Source organism: Bison bison, unplaced genomic scaffold, assembly GCF_000754665.1.
Source record: "Bison bison bison isolate TAMUID 2011002044 unplaced genomic scaffold, Bison_UMD1.0 scf7180017864460, whole genome shotgun sequence".
NCBI classification, from domain to species: domain Eukaryota; kingdom Metazoa; phylum Chordata; class Mammalia; order Artiodactyla; family Bovidae; genus Bison; species Bison bison.
The window spans coordinates 5,901,008-5,919,950 of NW_011495022.1; the positions used below are offsets into that span (position 1 = coordinate 5,901,008).

Below are 18,943 nucleotides of genomic sequence, written 5' to 3' on the forward strand. Positions count from 1 at the left end.
TCTCACATCCATACATGACTACTGGAGAAACCATAGCCTTGACTAGATGGACCTTTGTGGACAAAGTAATGTCTCTGTTTTTGAATATGCTGTCTAGGTTGGTCATAACTTTCCTTCCAAGGAGTAAGCATCTTTTAATTTCATGGCTGCAGTCACCATCTGCAGTGATTTTGGAGCCCAAAAAAATAGTCAGCCACGGTTTCCACTGTTTCCCCATCTGTTTGCCATGAAGTGATGGGACTGGATGCCATGATCTTAGTTTTCTGAATGTTGAGCTTTAAGCCAACTTTTCCACTCTCCTCTTTCACTTTCATCAAAAGGCTCTTTACTTCTTCTTCACCTTCTGCTATAAGAGTGGTGTCATCTGCATATCTGAGGTTATTGATATTTCTCCCAGCAATCTTGATTCCAGCTTGTGCTTCCTCCAGCCCAGCATTTCTCATGATGTACTCTACATATAAGTTAAATAAGCAGGGTGACAATATACAGCCTTGACATACTCCTTTTCCTATTTTGATTTTACTATTAATGGAGGTTAAATGTTAGACAGCCTTTGTAAATTCTATGACACTTCTTGATCTTGTTTTCTTGGTCACCTTTTCCCTACATGTCATTTGTTAATATGTAGTTCTTTGACAGGTACCCACTCCTTCACTGTGCTGGCACTGCTTTTTCTTGTGGTTTTTATTTATTTATTTTTTTGGTTTGTTGAAGTCTGTTATCCACATTATTGGCTTCCCTGGTGGCATAGTAGTAAAGAGTTCACCTGCCAATGCAGGAGACATGGGTTTGATCCCTGGGTCAGAAAGATCCCCTGGAGAAGGAAATGGCAACCCACTCTAGTATTCTTGCCTGGGAAATCCCATGGACAGAGGAGCCTGGTGAGCTACAGTCCAAGGGGGTGGCAAAAGAGTTGGACACAGCTTAGCGACAAAACAACAATAATATTGTCCATGTTGATTTTTTTTTGTGGTGTAAAATGCATGAGAAGAAACAATAATTTTGAAAATGTAGTGGAAAATGTGTTCTTCACTGGAAAACTGTGTTGTCTACATGCTGCACATCCTTACAGAGTATCTGATTTTAGTCTTCATTGTCTTTGAGCTGTTTTAAATTAGCTCCTCCTCCTCTTCCTAGTCTTCCTTTTCCTCTTTCTCCTCCTCCTCCTCCCTTTCCTCTTCCTCCCCTTTAATCCTCTCCTCATTCTCTGTCCTCCTCCCCTGCACTTTTACATAGGAAGTAAAAATAGATCCAAAGCTCGATTTGAGTATTTACTGACTTATAAGTCTTTAATTCAATATCTACCATTGTGGGAAGCAAGCACCAAGTGCAGCTTTTTTCCTCCCTCTTCCCTCTTTCATGCCTCCAGATAACTGAGCCATTTTGAAAAACAGTACAAAATAAAAATTTGACAGTTGAAAGCATTTTTATTTTTGTATATAGGCTTTATGTACATCCTCTAGGTTGCTGCTGCTGCTGCTGCTAAGTCGCTTCAGTCGTGTCCAACTCTATGCGACCCCAGAGACGGCAGCCCTCCAGGCTCCCCTGTTCCTGGTTGCTACCTGAAAAATTAATAATATTTGGCCAAGGTCATATTCCTTAACATTTCATGTATTTATACCCTTTCAGAAAGCATCCTATAGAATTCCAGACTAAGTTTAAAGAGGCTGCCTCTATGTACCATTGTTCAAATATAAACAAAAGGGAAGTATTGATGTCTGACTAGGTCAGTAGCACTGTTAGGAAGGAACAGCACTGTACATTTTGGAAGTGTTCTGTTTTAGTTCATTATTCTAGTGGTTTTGTCTTCAGAATTATGTATTTTTTAAAATTGAATTTAAATTAGAAAAAACATTTTTTTAGAACTACTGTTTTGAACTATGGCCATGAATAGGGTTTCATTAAAGAAGTAATCCAAAACATGAATCTATATTATTGTGGGAGAGGAAGGGAGAGGATTAACAATTATTATGTATATATATATTTTAATTTCTGCTGTTTTTAGTTTTTCTTTGGAGAGCAAAATACTTCTATATGAAATAAGTCCTTTTTATTTTTGTGGAAAATAAAATATAAGAATTAAGACTTTAGTTTGGAAGAGTGTGGTTTGATGAATTTGATTAAAATGTTTTATGTATGAAGAAAGTAGGTCATTACTTACAAAGTTCTACAATAAATGTTAATTTGATGGATTCCATTGACATTTAAAATATTGTAGAATGGCATCTGTTTAGCTATCAAATTCTTATATTATGCACTTTATGTTATATTCAATAATGGTAGATTAAGTTTTCTTTCTGTGGTGGAAGTACATACAACATTTATGCAGACCAAGCTACAAAACCTTTTATGAGCACCTTTTATTTTTAGTTAGGAATTTTTTGTTCTCCTCATTTCTCATTTTATCTACCCACTATATGCTATCATAAAAAAAATGTTACCTACTAAATACAGAAAATTAGAGAAAGCAAAGCATATAATTCAGCACAAGTGCTAATTTAAAATCACGTCTTAGCCACATTGACTTCAACCAGTTCTTGTCTGAAAAAAGGTCCTTGGCTATTATTATGAACTTCAAAAACTTAGAAATAAGCATACAAATGTTTATATACACACAAACATTTTTATATTGCATATAACATTTAAATTCCCCGTTTGATCTACTTGCAAGTAAACTAGTTTTAGGATTATATATAATCATTTGTACGATTTCATTTGAATCCATTTCAAATTGATTGTAAGGTGGTTATATTACCAACTAATCCTTTAATTTGATTATCAGGGTAATGCTATAGTGTCTGTGAGTTTGAAAAGACTATCCCAAGTCACTGCTTAAATAATGATACCTTAGACATCCCCTAAACATGTAGGGGAGGAAAAACCTCTATCCTCTTAAATTCAGTGTCTGGGCCTACAAATTAAACTTAACAAAAGAGAGATTAACAGAAAAGATTTATTTCATATGCACTTAGGTGAGGAGGGGCTCAAAGCAGGTAAATGAAAACCCTAAGAGGCAGTTACACCCAAGGGCTTATATGCTATTTTAACAAGGAATATTCAAGTGTGTAAAAGAGACAAAGGAATCAGGAGTCTGGGCTTCCGAGAGAGGTGGGAAGTTGTGGGAAGGTGATTAGGAACTGTACAGTAAGTAAGGGCTACTTAGTAAGGGTTAATTATGCAGATTCAAGTCATCTTGGGTGATCATTGTCTCTGAAGTTAGGTTCTTCTGCTCCTGTTTCAGGAGAAGATGCCTTTACAAAGGGAAGTTAAATCTATGCCCTAGTTTTAGACAGAAATGGGGAGGGCAGGTGTCTCTTCCTGTGTTTGCTCTTTCTTAATTCCCTTCAGCTCAAAATAATCCTTATGCTAAAGTGGCATGATCTGATCCTCTTCACTACCTAAATAAGAGAAAAAAAGAATTAGTTTGTATTTAAGTTTTATTTGACACTTCCATTATAAAAATGCAAAGAAGATGTAAATTGGTGTGTGAATATTGTTTTGAACTTACTGTTTAGGTAATCAGTGTTTACCTAAAACATTGACAGTTCCATTATAAAAATGCAAAGAAGATGTAAATTGGTGTGTGAATATTGTTTTGAACTTACTATTAGGTAATCAATGTTTACCTAATTTCTTTTAATTCAAGATGTTTTGGGTAAAGGAAAAAAATTATTCAGCAATATAAGGCCAAAATTAATTGTCTTATGAAAATGGTTGCTTAGGCAATCAGTGGAAGCATATAGTAAGTAGACCAATGCAGAACTATCAAATAAGTAATCACTATTTGTATTTGTCTTGGGTTGTAACTCTGTTACTGAACCAAACTTGCCTCCACACTTGCAACATAGCTAAGTCAATTTACTGACACTGGGTTTGGCGAAGGAAAGTACAATACCTATTGCCTAGCTAAGCAGAGAATGGGCAGCTCCTGATGAAAAGAACTGAACTCTTCAATGGCTTTCATGGAAGGCTTTTTTAAGGCAACATTGGGCTGAGGGCTGCAGGGGAAATGACTTTGTTCTCATTGGTTGATGGTGAGGTCATGGGGTGGTGTTTAAGAATCCTAATCAAGAATCCTAATCGTTAACTCTCGGTCAGCACATAGTCACTGGCCTCTGCCTGGTATGGGCCTTAGTTCCTGCAGAGTAACTCAAAAATACATGTCAGATTGTTGTGTATATCCCTTGAGGGGGAACTTGGGTGCTTTTATTGCTGAGCTACTGTTTCTTGACTGCTTTTGTTTCTACTACTTGAGAAACTGCTTGATTCTTCCCTGATTAGTACCTACTTGAGTTTCCTCTTGGGAACTCAGGAAAGGCCTAGGAGACTAAAACCTTTTTTTACATATAAGAAATAGGGGACAAGGAGAGGCTGTTGTACCTGGGAGGGCCCTGCAGTAAATATGGCAAGTTTGCTGAACACAGAGTCCTGCTCAGTTTCAGTGCCACTGACTGCCACACCATTTGGGGCCAGCAGTTCCTTAGTCTTCACTACTACTTGTACTTGTCCCAGATTTTCATTAATGAGTAAAGTATATTCAAGACCTTTCCTCTGTTTTTACCTCGGTCACATATGTCTAATAAGGTAATTTATCTTTAGCCACCTACAAAGATACCACAATTTGAGGGAAATGCCAAATTAGAATGGGGGACCCATTCTAATGTGTCTGAGACTCCACTATTAGTTTGTACAAAAGTTATTCTTGATTTCTGGTTTTTTATGGTGATATTCTTTGTTAAAAGATTATTTTACAGGCAGTCCTAAGGTCCTATTTTGCCTTTCCCAGGGGCCTCTCAGTTTAATTATCTCTCAGCTTCCTCAAGGTATCATTTGAATTTGGTATATATTTTTCCAGATCTCTCTCTATGCTGTAGATATATATTATTGCATGCACAAGTGATTTTCCTAAATGGTACCATACTGTATCACTATTACAGCTTATGTTTGTATTCAGTTATTTATCTTGGTGACCTCTTCATGTTAGTTCCTTTAGAGCTACATTATTCCTTCAAGCCATGCATATCATTTATACTGTAAAGCAGTTTAGTTATTCCTCTGTTGGTGTATATTTATTTCCATTTTTAAAATGACTGTGAACTGTGCTTCATTCTTATACATATCTTCATATATACATTTGCAAGTGTTCCTCTATAGTCAAGTACCAGGGATTTACATATTTTTAATTTGAATAAACACTGCACAGTTGTTCTGGAAAACATTTCATCATATAATACTATAGAACCTTAAATTAGTTATTTAAGACCTAAAGATTAAATTTTTCTCTCAAAAGCAAAGGTTTGCTCTTAAACAAAAATAGTTTTGTGGCCCTGCTCTTCCTCTGTAGCTGTGGGGACCAGCTGGCATATTTTTAGCACACTGAGGTTTATGAGCAGAGAAATTATGCAACAAGACCAAATCAGGTGGAATTTACTTTTGAGAATTTGAATGACTTGACTACAATTTCAGCAGACAACAGAAGATTCCTAAAGGGTAAAGTGTTACATAAATACAATTTTCAGTAAATGGTAACATTGTGTCTCTCCTACAGAAATGAAGATGAACATGTGTTTAAAATGTATTTTCTCATAGAAGAAACCAGGCAAATGTTAATAATCAGTTCTAAAGGAAAAGTCAAAATAGCATATATTTATAGAGATTCAAGGAATGTTGAGATAAATTGCACTTAAAGACAAAGCCTGTTTTTCCCCTGAGGAGGGCTAAGGAAGAAGTCAATTAAACCACTGCCACACAGAAAGTGTATATGTGTGTGTGTATCAGTTACCTGCATTTTAGAGAATTCAAAAATAGCTCAAAGACAGTGATCTGGGCTAGATAAGCCAGCAGCATATACTAGAGATCATACATTTCATTGAACTGCAAAATTTATTTCTCAAATACGAATAAATACCTCAAGCTTGCTGAAAACAGTACCAGACCTTGATGACCCATGGGTAGGTCGCCTAAACTTGGTGGTCAGGCTCTGTGTGGAGGTGAAGGGAGATAGTCCCCAAAAGGATAGACTGAGATGCTTTGGGAAACTGCCATATTTAATTTAGATGAATCAGTGTCAAATAGACAAAGGGTTTGGGCCCTTCTTGCTACTTCAGAGTAAGAATCCCAGTTTCACCTTGGGTTCTACCAGGTCACCTTGATCAAGTTCCCTAAGCATGCTGAGTCTCAGTTTTCTTCAGCAGCGTAATGAGAATGATAATACTATCTTATGAGGATGAAGTAGAATACTTTATCTCATTATGAGCATTAAATAATTCAGAAATGTAATTATAACACCTAGCATGAACTCAGTGAATGTAGTGCACGCTGCCTACAATGGACCACTGCGATAAGCTACCCCCTTGTTCCACTTCTGTCAAGACCCAGTTTAAGTGTCATCTCAGAGCAGTCTCCTGATCGCCCAACCTAAACACCTCATCAGTCCCCCCTTTGCTGTTACTCATTCTCCTTTTCATTATAGCACTTATTACTGCTTCCTATTCTCTTGTTCGTTTTGTTTCTTCAAACCTCCTTATTGTCTGTCTCTCATCATCAGAATGTAAATCTCAAGAGTAACGACTGGTTTGTCATATTACAGTTATGATGATGCCTACCAGTTATTTGCCACTAAATAAATGTCTCTTGAATGAACAGGTCTAATATTCTAAGTCTACCTCAGGAAAATTCCTTAGAATCTATTCTACTGGACCTTTCTTTAGATACAATGAGCACACAGACCAGGAAAAGCTCTTGGAGAGGTAGACTGTGGTGAAGGAAGAGCTGAAGGGGCAAACAAAGGGGCAAGATTATATGGAGATGTTAACAGAATGGGGAATATGGTGCAACAGGAAGGGAGTGGATGGGAGAGAAAGCCACAGTCTGTTCTGACACAACCATGGCATTAAGGTTTTGGATGTTTTATTTTACTTTTTGAATAAAGCGATGTAAATTTTTTTTTTCAGATTCATAAAGTCCTAGAAATGAAAGATAATTTAGTCTAACTGTTTTTACAAGCACAATTTTATAGATAAGAAAAAGGCCTGGGAGATGAAGTGACCAGTCCAAATGAAAGAGTTGATCTGCTGACAGCATTGGGACTGCAGGCTCTGATTTTTCTAATCTTATTCTAATTCTTTCTCTTAATATATGCTTTAGTTTGTCACGTGTTCAAAATGTTGAGTTGTATCCTGAACATTTCCATTTCATAAATATCCTTCTTCTCTTTCCCAATAGGTAGAAAATAGACCAAAGTATTACGGAAGAGAGTAAGTATGGATTATCAGAAAACATTTTATAGATTGGAATATGTAAGAGAAACAGGTAAATGGATACTTTTAGTAAAAAATAAAACCAGGAGGAGAGAAGTGTTGAAGTTTGATTGAGTTAAATTATTTTTCTGACTATAAATGTAATTATAGTTGGTGAAAATATAGAACATAAAGATAAGTATTGTGAAAAATAACTGAGGAAAAATGTGCACACAATGCTAACATATAGATGCAAGCCATGTAGAGTAAATAAATAATACTAGATGTGTATGAGAGAATGTATATATTTGTATGTATGCATATATTAAACATATAGATACATATTCACATATATGTAAAGATATGGGTGGTTTATTCTACATTTATACTTTTATTTTCCAATTTTCTATAAGTCATTTTCTGCCTAGAAATAACTAATGTTAAAAAGTTGAAGTATTATCTTCTGAAGATCTATTTTCTTAATGGTTTTTCCAAATTGAGTTATTATACATAGAATTTTTGTAGCCTGATTTAATATTAATAATGAGCATTTTTCTATTTTATGAAAAAATGTAACAATTTTTAAAGTCCTTGATTCTTCTAATTATTAAAAAAAAATAGAAATATAGCCCTTTGGGGAAGAGAACAAAAATCACCTATAATCCTATCATTCCCCAAATTCATTTATCTTTCAGATAAACAATAATGTCTAAAACAAGTATTTTTGTCTAAAGCTCTGTTTACATTTTCAGGACTCTTGTAAGTAAAACCTGGGCGCTTATGAGTTGTGGGGAGCCAGTGGTGTTCTTTATGTTATACTATAGTCATTTCTATGCTTTTGGCTGGTAGGCTGAATTTAAACTATAGTATTAAAGGTAATACTATAAGAAATATCTTAGCGCATAAAGGTTTTACTGGGAGGGAAATTTTGGGTCAACTGGTACGAATAGTTTTAAGAGTCTTTAAATACCATCATCAAGTTTTGTCCCCAAATTAGTTTCCTTGAATGAGATTTCCTTTTAAATTAATTGCGCCTTTAAAAGCAAGGAGATATTAAATTCTCTCAATTAACTGATGTCATGTAAACTTAAAATGGAGAAGGAAATGGCAGCCCACTCCAGTGTTCTTGCCTGGAGAATCCCAGGGACAGAGGAGCCTGCTGTCTATGGGGTAGGCTGCTGTCTACGGGGTCGCACAGGGTCGGACACGACTGAAGCAATTTAGCAGTAGCAAACTTAAAATTTATCAATCTGATAATCTAATATATGTGTTATTACCAGGGATAGGCTACCATCTTCTTGTTCCAACAGAATCAGAGTGGATCTGGTTCTGAACGATTGAGGAAATTTATGGAGATAAGAAATACCGGGAGCCATCATTAAACATTGTTATTCTAATTGTCATGTTGTCTAAAACATGTTCTAATTGAGCATAGTTACACGAGCTACTTTAAGACTTAAATTGAGAAAGACCAACTTGAACTCTCATAAAGTTCTTAAATTATTATTATACCATTTCAGGGCCTTTTCAATGTATCATTCCAAATTCAAGGGACTGTTGGGGTTTTTTGTACCTTTAAAAGCTATAGTCTCACTTGAGCATTTGCTCAATTCAATTTTTTTTGAGTTAATAAAAGGATATAATATATGTGTAGGTTCTTTGTAAATTGTGCATCACCATACGAATACAAGGTGATTTTATATTTTTAATACTAATGGTTAGTTACATTGATGTTTCTAAATTTTCCAGTGTTTTATGTCAGAATGTTATAGGTGAGCCTACCATGTTTTATATAAGGAATGTGTTATTTATGTTTATTCTTACTCCTTTTTTTCTGTTAATGAAAAATAGTGTTTTAGCAGGGAGTGAAAGCAAGTGTTACAGTTGTTGGCTCTTGGCTTGAGTATGCACTGATGCAGATTATGCACATTATTGGGCAATCATGCCAATTAATGGCAACCCAGGGTCCTGGAAAATTGCCAACCATAGACTCTGAGCCAAAAGTTTGAAGCAATGCCACTGGTGTGAAGAAAGGAAGTAGGACACGTTTCTGTGTATTTTTTTAGCATGTCCATATGGTCAGGCAACTACATAAGAAGGGAATTGTCCTCTTGAGAGAGGTGGTTGATCTTCCCGGAGATGGAAGTGAATTTTGTCTCTGTGATTGTTAAATGGATTGGAGAGCTACTTCGGTGCTGTTCTTGTCACTACAGAGAAGCCGGCCCAGGGCCAGGCCCTGGGAAACACAAGCACAGTTAAACCCAACTGCTCCCCTCCGATTATATGGCAGTACTTTGTCCAGAAAACTATAGGAGAAGGTGGGAGGTTTTGTTTTATCAAAAAAGGTGGAAAGCTTGCAGTTTCTGAATTGACTTTGTTTCTTAGGTTTCACGGCATGATCTCCCGAGAAGCTGCAGACCAGCTCTTGAGTGTAGCTGAGGGGAGCTACCTCATTCGGGAGAGCCAGCGTCAGCCAGGAACCTACACTTTGGCTTTAAGGTTGGTCGTGGACCTGTAATTATAACTGTGCCTCGTTCAAAACCCTCTTAATAGAGGGCTTTAAATTTTGAAAGCATCCAGCATGTAATTGAATTGGTTCTTGTTTTCTTGGGACCTAATTACCATTTTAATAGCTTTGAGACTCTTAAAAATTCCTCATGAATGGTAGCACTCAGTAATTAAGAACTTTTAAGGCATTTTTATTGTAGCTGCTTCCTTATATTTCATCTTACCCGTTCCCTCCCATCTGTCCTGCTGTGTCAGCGCCCATCTATTTTTTGAATAAGGAAAGGAACTAAAGAGAAAAGATCTTTGTAACTTCTAAAATTAAAGCCAATGTCATTTCTCTTAAATTGGCTTTTGGTTCAGGCAGCTTTCTTTGGGAACTCCTGGCTCTTTCCTACCTATTGAACTTGGCCTGGCATTTTGTCTGTTCTTCGCTTACAGCACAGTGGCCAGAAACAAATATATCCATTAACCCTGCAGTAATAACAGAACAATAATGCAATAGCATGCTTACCTGTTGGGCCTGCCTCCTGCCAGGCCTCTAACCTCATTTAATCTTCCTAACAGTTCTAGGATGTATGTACAATTACTGTCTCCACTTTATAAATAAGGAAACAGAGGACCTAGAGGTTGAGGAGCTTGGCCAGGGTCATACACTTAAAAATTCACGTAGCTGGAATTTGAACCTAGGCAGTTGGGTTTCAGGGAGAAGGCAATGGCATCCCACTCCAGTACTCTTGCCTGGAAAATCCCATGGACGGAGGAGCCTGGTAGGCTGCAGTCCATGGGGTCACTAAGAGTCGGACACGACTGACTTCACTTTCACTCTACACTTTCATGCATTGGAGAAGGAAATGGCAACTCACTCCAGTGTTCTTGCCTTGAGAATCCCAGGGATAGGGGAGCCTGATGGGGCTGCTGTCTGTGGAGTCGCACAGAGTTGGACACGACTGAAGCGACTTAGCAGCAGCAGCAGCACTTGGGTTTCAGAGTCTGTGCTCTTAATCGCTCCACATTGTTGCCTCTCCAGAGGCTTAGAATAATTATCAATTGTCTTTGTTCACTCCTTTGTTTGTTCATGTGTGCATTCACTTATACGTTGCTTGGAAAAGATTTAAAAGTAGAAACTTCATTTAAGAAAGAAGTCAAAGAAATAGCATTTCTCTTGGTAACCACAGAGAGACGATAGAAAGATGATAATGTAGCTTAGGACTCTGGTATGATCGTGTTTAACTCCTCCAATCACTTATGCTTGGTAAGTGAGCAGGGACTGCTCTTATTCCCAGCCACCAGATTTATTATTCATCTTTCTGGCAAAAGAATGATATAATACAGTATTTCTTCATGCTGAATTTGGAATCAATGGCATACTTGGAGAAAAGAGGTTGTTAATAGGAATTCATGGAAATTTGCTCTTTATGGAAAATTATAAAATGTAAATCCCTCTTCAATTAATTAATTATATATTTTCGAGGTTTAACTTGTGACATAGAGGGGAGAAACATCTGGGCTGGGAACCCAAATACCTATTCCTGTTGCCACTAAATAAACTAAAAGATTGATCTGGGGCAAATCACCTATATTCTTGAAACCGCCGTCTTCATCTTTCTACTCTTACCATTTTATAATTCTAGGATTCTGTGACATCATGTATCCAAATAGATAGTCGTCTGAGTGCCTGGGGCAGATAAGCCTCTAACTACAGGCTCATGGGCCAAACGAAGGAAGAAGGAAGTGGGGTGAGAGCAAAGAAAGAAGTCTGTACACTCTTCCTTTTCCATTTGTTGCCGTCTCCCCACCTTCTGAGATCCCGTAGCAAGTTCGAGAGCTAGAATTGGAATTCAGTTTTGCCACACTGCAAAGTTCAGATACTTTCCATTATACCACGTTGCCTCTCATAATGTGGTCATAATGCTGATTTTACTGAATGACTCCCCTGGGGTGAAGCAGCACCCCAGTCTTCCCAGCTCCTCCTCGTTCCTGCCCTCTCACCCTCGCTACTGCTACTCGAGACTTTATTTGTAATCACTCACTGTTCACTCTGGCCCAGAAATCCTAGAATTGGATTGAGGAATAGATCAACATGAGTTTGATGTATAGGCCTTGGGCAACATGCAGCTTTCCTTTTGTTTTGGAACAATCATCATAAAGTTTTTACACGGCAAAGAGATAGTAAAAGGGGTTGTAGTGGAGGTGGGCAATTTGTGAATATGCTTTGTGAGCAATTTAAATGCTGAAATATGATTCTCTTAGTTTTGAACTAGATGTATGGCACGGAAGATAAACAGAATGTGAAATAGTTGTATTGATTTATCTATTAATCTTATCTGATACTCCCCATTTCAACTAATGATTCTCCCAACTAACAGTTTGTTTTAACAGAATGTGTGATCCACTGAAGTAGGGGGGCAGTTTGAATTTATAGCCATCAGTGTTCATTATGTTGTTGTCATTGTTCATCATGTGTTTTCTGTATTAAACAGGCCCTAAAATTAGGAATAAGTTGTTGAACTCAAGTTGTTCCTTAGGCACCTCAACCTCAGTATGTCCAAAACCAAGCTCATCAGTTTTCCTACCAGATACGCTTGTATTCCCTTTAATAGCTGGTGACACTGTTATTTAGCCATTTCATAAGACCAAAAGCAAGACACCATTTTCTTTTCTCTTAGTTCTGTTTTAAGATGTCTGTAGGCTTGGCCTTACTCATTTAGAGGCTTCCATCTTATACTGTTATCAAATACTATATCCCATATCAAATGTTTATTTTTTTGCTGTTGGTTGTGTTTTGAAATATAAATTGCTTTTGGAATTAACTTTAGTTTTGTAGTTTTACTTTTATGTTTTGGAACCATATCTTTTTTTTATATATATTTTATACCTTTTCATAGACTCTGAAAAACCTAAAGTACTTGTACCTGTATTATCTAATGATTAAAAGAACTTTTTCGTCTTGCTCATTTCACACAGCCATACCCAACAATCATTTATTTCTTAAGTATTTCTCACATTTCCCTCTCCTTTTCAATTGCGCCACCATGGGTTAGTTCCATGAGAAATTTCTCTATATCCAGCCTTATTCCCTCTAATGAGTGATCAGTTGTAAAATCTGATGCAGTGATCAGCGAAGTTGTAGTGTTGACTGGGACACAAGGTTTCAAAGGCCACACCGTGCTCTTACATTGGCATCTTCCCCATACCTGGGAAGCCTAAGCTTTACTGATGATCTTTGTGTACAGTGTAAGTTACTAGTCCAGGAAGTACATGTGGTATGTGTGCTGTCTCAGTATCAACTTACTGCAGCCAGGAAAGAGATTCTTATCGCATGACATGAAAGGTTGTCTGCGGCTGACATCTCACTTCCCCTTCACTGCCATCTTCTCCTGCACTCCTGTTTCAGCCTGAATCTCCAGCCAGGCCTTGTCCCGCTTTTCTGCCTTTGCTGTTGTGGACCGCTTGGTTAAGGAAAAATGATTGTTGCTCAGTCAGAGTCATTTTATCCAGTGAAGCATGGGACATACATCCACGTGGTTAGAGACTGCAGCTGAAGATAAGATGCTCTTTATACCCGATAAAAAAAAAAGATGTTCTCCCACACACTGGGTTACACCTCATGAAACATGAAGTGATTCCTGTCACTTTGGAACTTTTTGTGTTGATTTTGACAGCATTTGTATTAGTTATAGTTTAATGAGGTATCATGGTATATATCAGCTGCAACTAACCTAAAATAATTTAAGAAGTTTTGTTGAAGACATTTTTCTTTATATGATTTTCATAGTTTTAGAATGACTTAAAAAAAATTTATGAGTCATTCTATAACTTTTCTCACTAGAAGGAAAACTTATTGAGTTCAGTATTGTGATATATATGGAATAGCAAGTGAAAAAGATAGGACTGTCCTTGCTTTGTATTATCCTGTTTATTAGATGTTAGATATATACAAAGAACACTTGTAAGAAATATAAAATTATTAAATGTCATGTTACTATAACTTTAGAGCTGTTCATTATAAATTATTTTCTGACTTTTCTAAGTTTTTTTTCCCCCCTCTGGACTTGTAATTTCCTGACTTTCATCTCTCTGAACTTCAGTTTGGACATTTTCTGTTGACCTGTCTTCCAGTCCACTAGACCTTTATTCTACTCTTTTCTGCTCTTTTTGGTCAGCTGTAAATCCATTCATTGAGTTCCTGTTTTCATGTACTGTGTTACTTAGTTCCAGAATTTTCATTTGCTTTTTTTTTTAAGATTTTAATCCTCTGATGAAATATTTTTCTTCTTTTTTCCCCATCTTTCCCTATATATTCTTGAACCATAACCTATCAAAACAGTTGTTCTCTATAAGTAACTGTTAAAATTACATAAGCACTGTACCTTGAATTCTTGGAAATGTGAAATAAGAAAGTAAAAAGACTAGTGGAGAGCTAGTGTAAATGATCACGTGAAATGGCCTTTTAAATATTTGCTGTCTATTTTCTCATTCTCATCACTGTTTCCAATAAGAATCTGGTTCTTGCCACATAAAAGTCTGGTTTTCTTTACTGTTTTAAAAGAAGGAAGAAGATTGAAATGGATACAAGTTACACAGTGTAGCATAGTGGTGGTGGTTTAGTAGCTAAGTTGTGTCCAATTCTTGCGACCCCATGGACTGTAGCCCGCCAGATTCCTCCCTCCATGGGATTCTCCAGGCAAGAACACTGGAGTGGGTTGCCATGTCCTTCTCCAGGGTGTAGCATAGTAGATATTCATTAAAGTCATTTCCTTATTAGATAGTGAGGATCAGTCCATGATATAATCCTTCAAATGTTTTAGTCCTGACCAACTTCTTATTAAAGTAGTGTATTCGGTTTTAGCTTTGGTAAATAGTAAGAAAATCTAGTATGAGTTCCACAGAAAGTTTTAGGCAAGGCCAGGCACCAAAGTTATATAAATTCTATTTTGATAAAATTCTTTTGCTATAATATTTTCAACTTGATTTAAAGTATTTTCCAAACTGACTTTAAAATAATTTAATATTTTAAAGATTATATAAAAACCTGCATCATCAAAAATAGCAGCACATCATCCCAAAGTATTTTATAACTATGAAAATAGGAATTTTCTTCACAGAGTAGAAACCATAGCAAAATGAAATAATGTTATAAAGATTCTTCTGTGCTGATTGCAAACATCAGTAAGAAATAATGTTATATATGATTTAGGATCTTTTATTGAGTTTTTTAATTCTATCAGATATTATCCAAAGGAAAGACATTTAAGCTGCCTCTTAACGGTAAAATGTAAGTTTGCCAGGTAGAAGGATAGGATGTGATTAATTAAAAAAAAAAAAAAAGTATTTTGGGAAGAAGAAAAAGTCAAGGAAGGAATATTTAGAACAGTGTGGAACATTTGGTGTATGGCATGCTTCTGGGACTCGGGGGTGCAGGAAGTTAGCAATAGGATTGCCAGGAAAGGCTGGTATTTCATGCTTAAGAATTTGAATTTTATTTGTAGGAAATAGGAGTCACTGAAGACTTTTAATAGAAGAGAGTAATGGTTATTTGTAATATTAGTAATGTTAAAAATCATTTTGGGAGCAATAAGAATAAATAAATGGATAGGGTGGTGGAAATTAAGTTTTACCAGAATTACTTGATAATTAATTTAGTAAATGATTTTCCTTGGGCAATGGAAAACTGATCTTTAAAAGAGTTTCTAGTTACTTTATAGATTTTAAAGGGTTCCTTATGAGGAGAAATGTTAACTCCAAATTTGGCAACTCTAGAGACATTCCTGTTGAGTCAGATTCATTTTAGTTTCTCTGTATTGGGTAGTGAGCAGGGTGACGCGTGTGCAAGAGTCCTGATGATCCCCGAACCCTGTGTCTAGATGTTCCAGAACAGATTTTGGAAATACTCCAGAGACTGTTTTATACCCACAGTCCTTGGTGCTTCCTGTTGATTTTATACTGACCATCAAAATAAGAATTATTTGTAAAAATTTTAGATACTGGAAAGCAATGAGAATTAAAAAACTAAGGAAGTAAAATGTTTGGGCATATTTATTGTATTTTCTTTTAAAAATATTCATTTGATAAGTTCTGAAGTATACCCTATGTTATCCTAAAAACTAAAATTCACTATCAGGATAGTGTGTATAGTATCATACCACTTAACGTGTGTGTGTGTCTGTTAAGGATGTATAGGTAAGTAGACAGCTGTCTAAAAGAATGATTGCTGCTATTCACAGTGTTATCTCTTGAATAATGAACTTAAAGGTGATTTTTATTAATACTTCTCTGTACCTTTCTGATTTGCCTGATATTTTTAACAATGTCTTATGTATCATTTTTTACAATCGGACAAATAAATCAATAGGATTATTTTCATTTTGAGAAAAATCAAAGACACTAGCTGGAACCTTGGGTCAAAATGGAAGATAGTACCTTCTAAATCATTGAAGATTTGACTCTAAGTGAAATGTATCATCATATTTAAATCACTGATCAGAAGAATTGGTCAGCCTTGAGGGAAACAGGCAAGTCACAGAAGTGTGTTCTGGAGTCCAGGAAGTATGGGAGAGGGTAGTCTTGGATAGCATTGGCAGCGCTGTCTCTAGTATGGAGATGCTCCTAAAGGAACAGCGTGCGTTTCCCTGCCACTAAACATAAGCAGTTGGGTTGTTTGATGCAGTATTGGTCAGAGCCTGTGAGTGTTAATAGAACTATACTGCATTTCCCAAACTCACTGGATCATGATACCCTCTTTTTGTGGAATCTCTCTGTGGAACACTCTGAGAAATAATCTCAAAAACGTGATTCATTTAGTTCCTCTTACTGTGGACTCCATGATCACTGAGTTTTTTCTTGAGGGATTTTTTAAAACCTTTTTTAAAATTGACATTTAGTTCATTTACAGTGTTGTGTTAGTTTCAGGTATATAGCAAAATGAGTGAGTTTTTTATATGTATATATTCATATGTATATATATACATGGGCTTCCCAGGTGCCACTAGTGGTAAAGAACCTGTCTGCCAGTGCAGGTAGATGTTAAGAGACATGCGTGTGATCCCTGGGTCAGGAAGATCCCCTAGAGGAGGGCACGGCAGCCCACTCCAGTATTCTTGCCTGGAGAATATCATGGACAGAGGATCCTGGAAGGCTGCAGTTCACAGGGTCTCACAGGGTCGGACACAATTGAAGCAACTTAGCACACACACATATATATACACATATGTTTATGTATCTGCCTGCAGTGTTTATAAATCTGCCTGCAATGCAGGAGACATGGTTTGATCCGTGGTCGGGAAGATCCCCTAGAGAAGGAAATGGCCACCCACTCCAGTATTCTTGACTGGAGAATTCCATGGACAGAGGAGCCTGGCAGGCTACTGTCCATGGGGTTGCAGAGAGTCAGACATGACTGAGCAACTAACATTTATTACATTATTTTTATATATATATATGTATGTATATACACGTATGAGTATATATATAAATAATATAGCATTATATATATAACAGCCCTGGTGGCTCATTGGTAAAGAATCCACCTGCAATGCAGGAGACACAGGTTCAATCCCTAGGTTGGGAAGATCCCCTGGACAAGGAAATGGCAACCCACTCCAGTATTCTTGGCTGAGAAATCCTATGGACAGAGGAGACCAGGCTACAGTCCATGGGATCACAAAAGAGTTGCATAAGACTTAGTTACTTAAAACAATAAAAAAATATATATTTAGATTCTTTTTCAATATAAGATATTACAGGGTGTATAGTTCCTTGTTCTGTATGGTAGGTCTTTGTCATTTATCTGTTTTCTATGTAGGAGTGTGTATATGTTAATCCTAAACTCCTAATTTATCTCTACCCGCAGCCCCACTATTGGTAATCATAAGTTTGTTTTCTCTATGTTGGTGAGTCTCTTTTGTAAGTAATTTCATTTGTATCATTTTTTTAGATTCCACATATGTGATATTAGTCTTACTCTGTCTGACTGACTTCAGATTTATCCTGTTCTCTTACACATGTCTGTTTTTATCCCAGTACCATTCTGTGTCGATTGCTATAGCTTTGTTGTATAAAGTCAGGGAGCAGGCATGATTCCTCCAGGTCTGTTCTTTCTCAAGATTGTTTTGGATATTCAGGACCTTTCTTTCTCAAGATTGTTTTGGATATTCGGGACCTTTTTTGTGTTTCTGTACAAATTTTAAAATTTTCTGTTATAGTTCTGTGAAAAATGCCATTGGTAATTTGATGGGAATTGCACTGAATCTGTAGATTCTTGCATAGTATGGTCATTTTAACAATGTTGATTCTTCTAGTCCAAGAACACAGTATACCTTTTTATCTGTTTGTGTCGTCTTTAGTTTCTTTCATTGCATTTTATAGTTTTCAGAGTATAGGACTTGGCTTCCTTAGGTAGGTTTATTCCTTGGTATTTTATTCTTTTTAATACAATGGTAAATGAGATTGTTTCCCTAATTTCTTTTTCTGATATTTTGTCATTAGTGTATAGATGCAAGATTTCCATGTATTACTTTTGTGTCCAGCAACTTTACCACGTTCATTGATGAGCTCTAATAGTTTTCTGGTAGCATGTTTAGGATTTTCTATGTGAAAATCTGTGAAAGGGAACAGTTTTATTGCTTCCTTTCCAATTTGGATTCCTCTTCTTTCTTTTTCTTCTCTGATTGCTGTGGCTGCTGCTGCTGCTGCTAAGTCGCTTCAGTTGTGTCCGACTCTGTGCGACCCCATAGATGGCAGCCCACCAGGCTCCCCCGTCCCTGGGATTCTCCAGGCAAGAACACTGGAGTGGGTTGCCATTTCCTTCTCCAATGCATGAAAGTGAAAAGTGAAAGTGAAGCTGCTCAGTCATGCGGACTCTTAGTGACCCCATGGACTGCAGCCTACCTGGCTCCTCTGTCCATGGGATTTTCCAGGCAAGAGTACTGGAGTGGGTTGCTATTGCCTTCTCCGGATTGCTGTGGCTAGGACTTCTAAAACTGTGTTGAATAAAAATGGCAAGAGTAGGCCTCCTTGTGTTGTTCCTGATCTTAGAGGAAATGCTTTCCACTTTTCACCGTTGAGTATGATGTTAGCTTTGGCTTTGTCATATATGCGGGTTTGCCATGCATGGTCTTTTGAGTGGGTTTGTCCTATCTGTCCTGTTGAGATGTGTTCCCTCTGTGCCCATTTTCTAAAGAGTTTTTTAAAAATCACAA

At 36.8% G+C, this 18,943-nt stretch overlaps 1 protein-coding gene across 1 annotated transcript in view; it reads left to right on the plus strand.

Annotated features, from left to right (window-relative positions):
- LOC105002944 (N-chimaerin-like) overlaps positions 1-18,943 on the plus strand; it is a 98,062-nt gene that overhangs the window by 8,615 nt on the left and 70,504 nt on the right. The window contains exons 2-3 of the mRNA XM_010859804.1: positions 7,225-7,256; positions 9,624-9,737. Of these exons, the coding sequence (XP_010858106.1) occupies positions 9,634-9,737 (104 nt within the window). The 5' untranslated portion in view covers positions 7,225-7,256; positions 9,624-9,633. The remainder of the gene's footprint in view (positions 1-7,224; positions 7,257-9,623; positions 9,738-18,943) is intronic.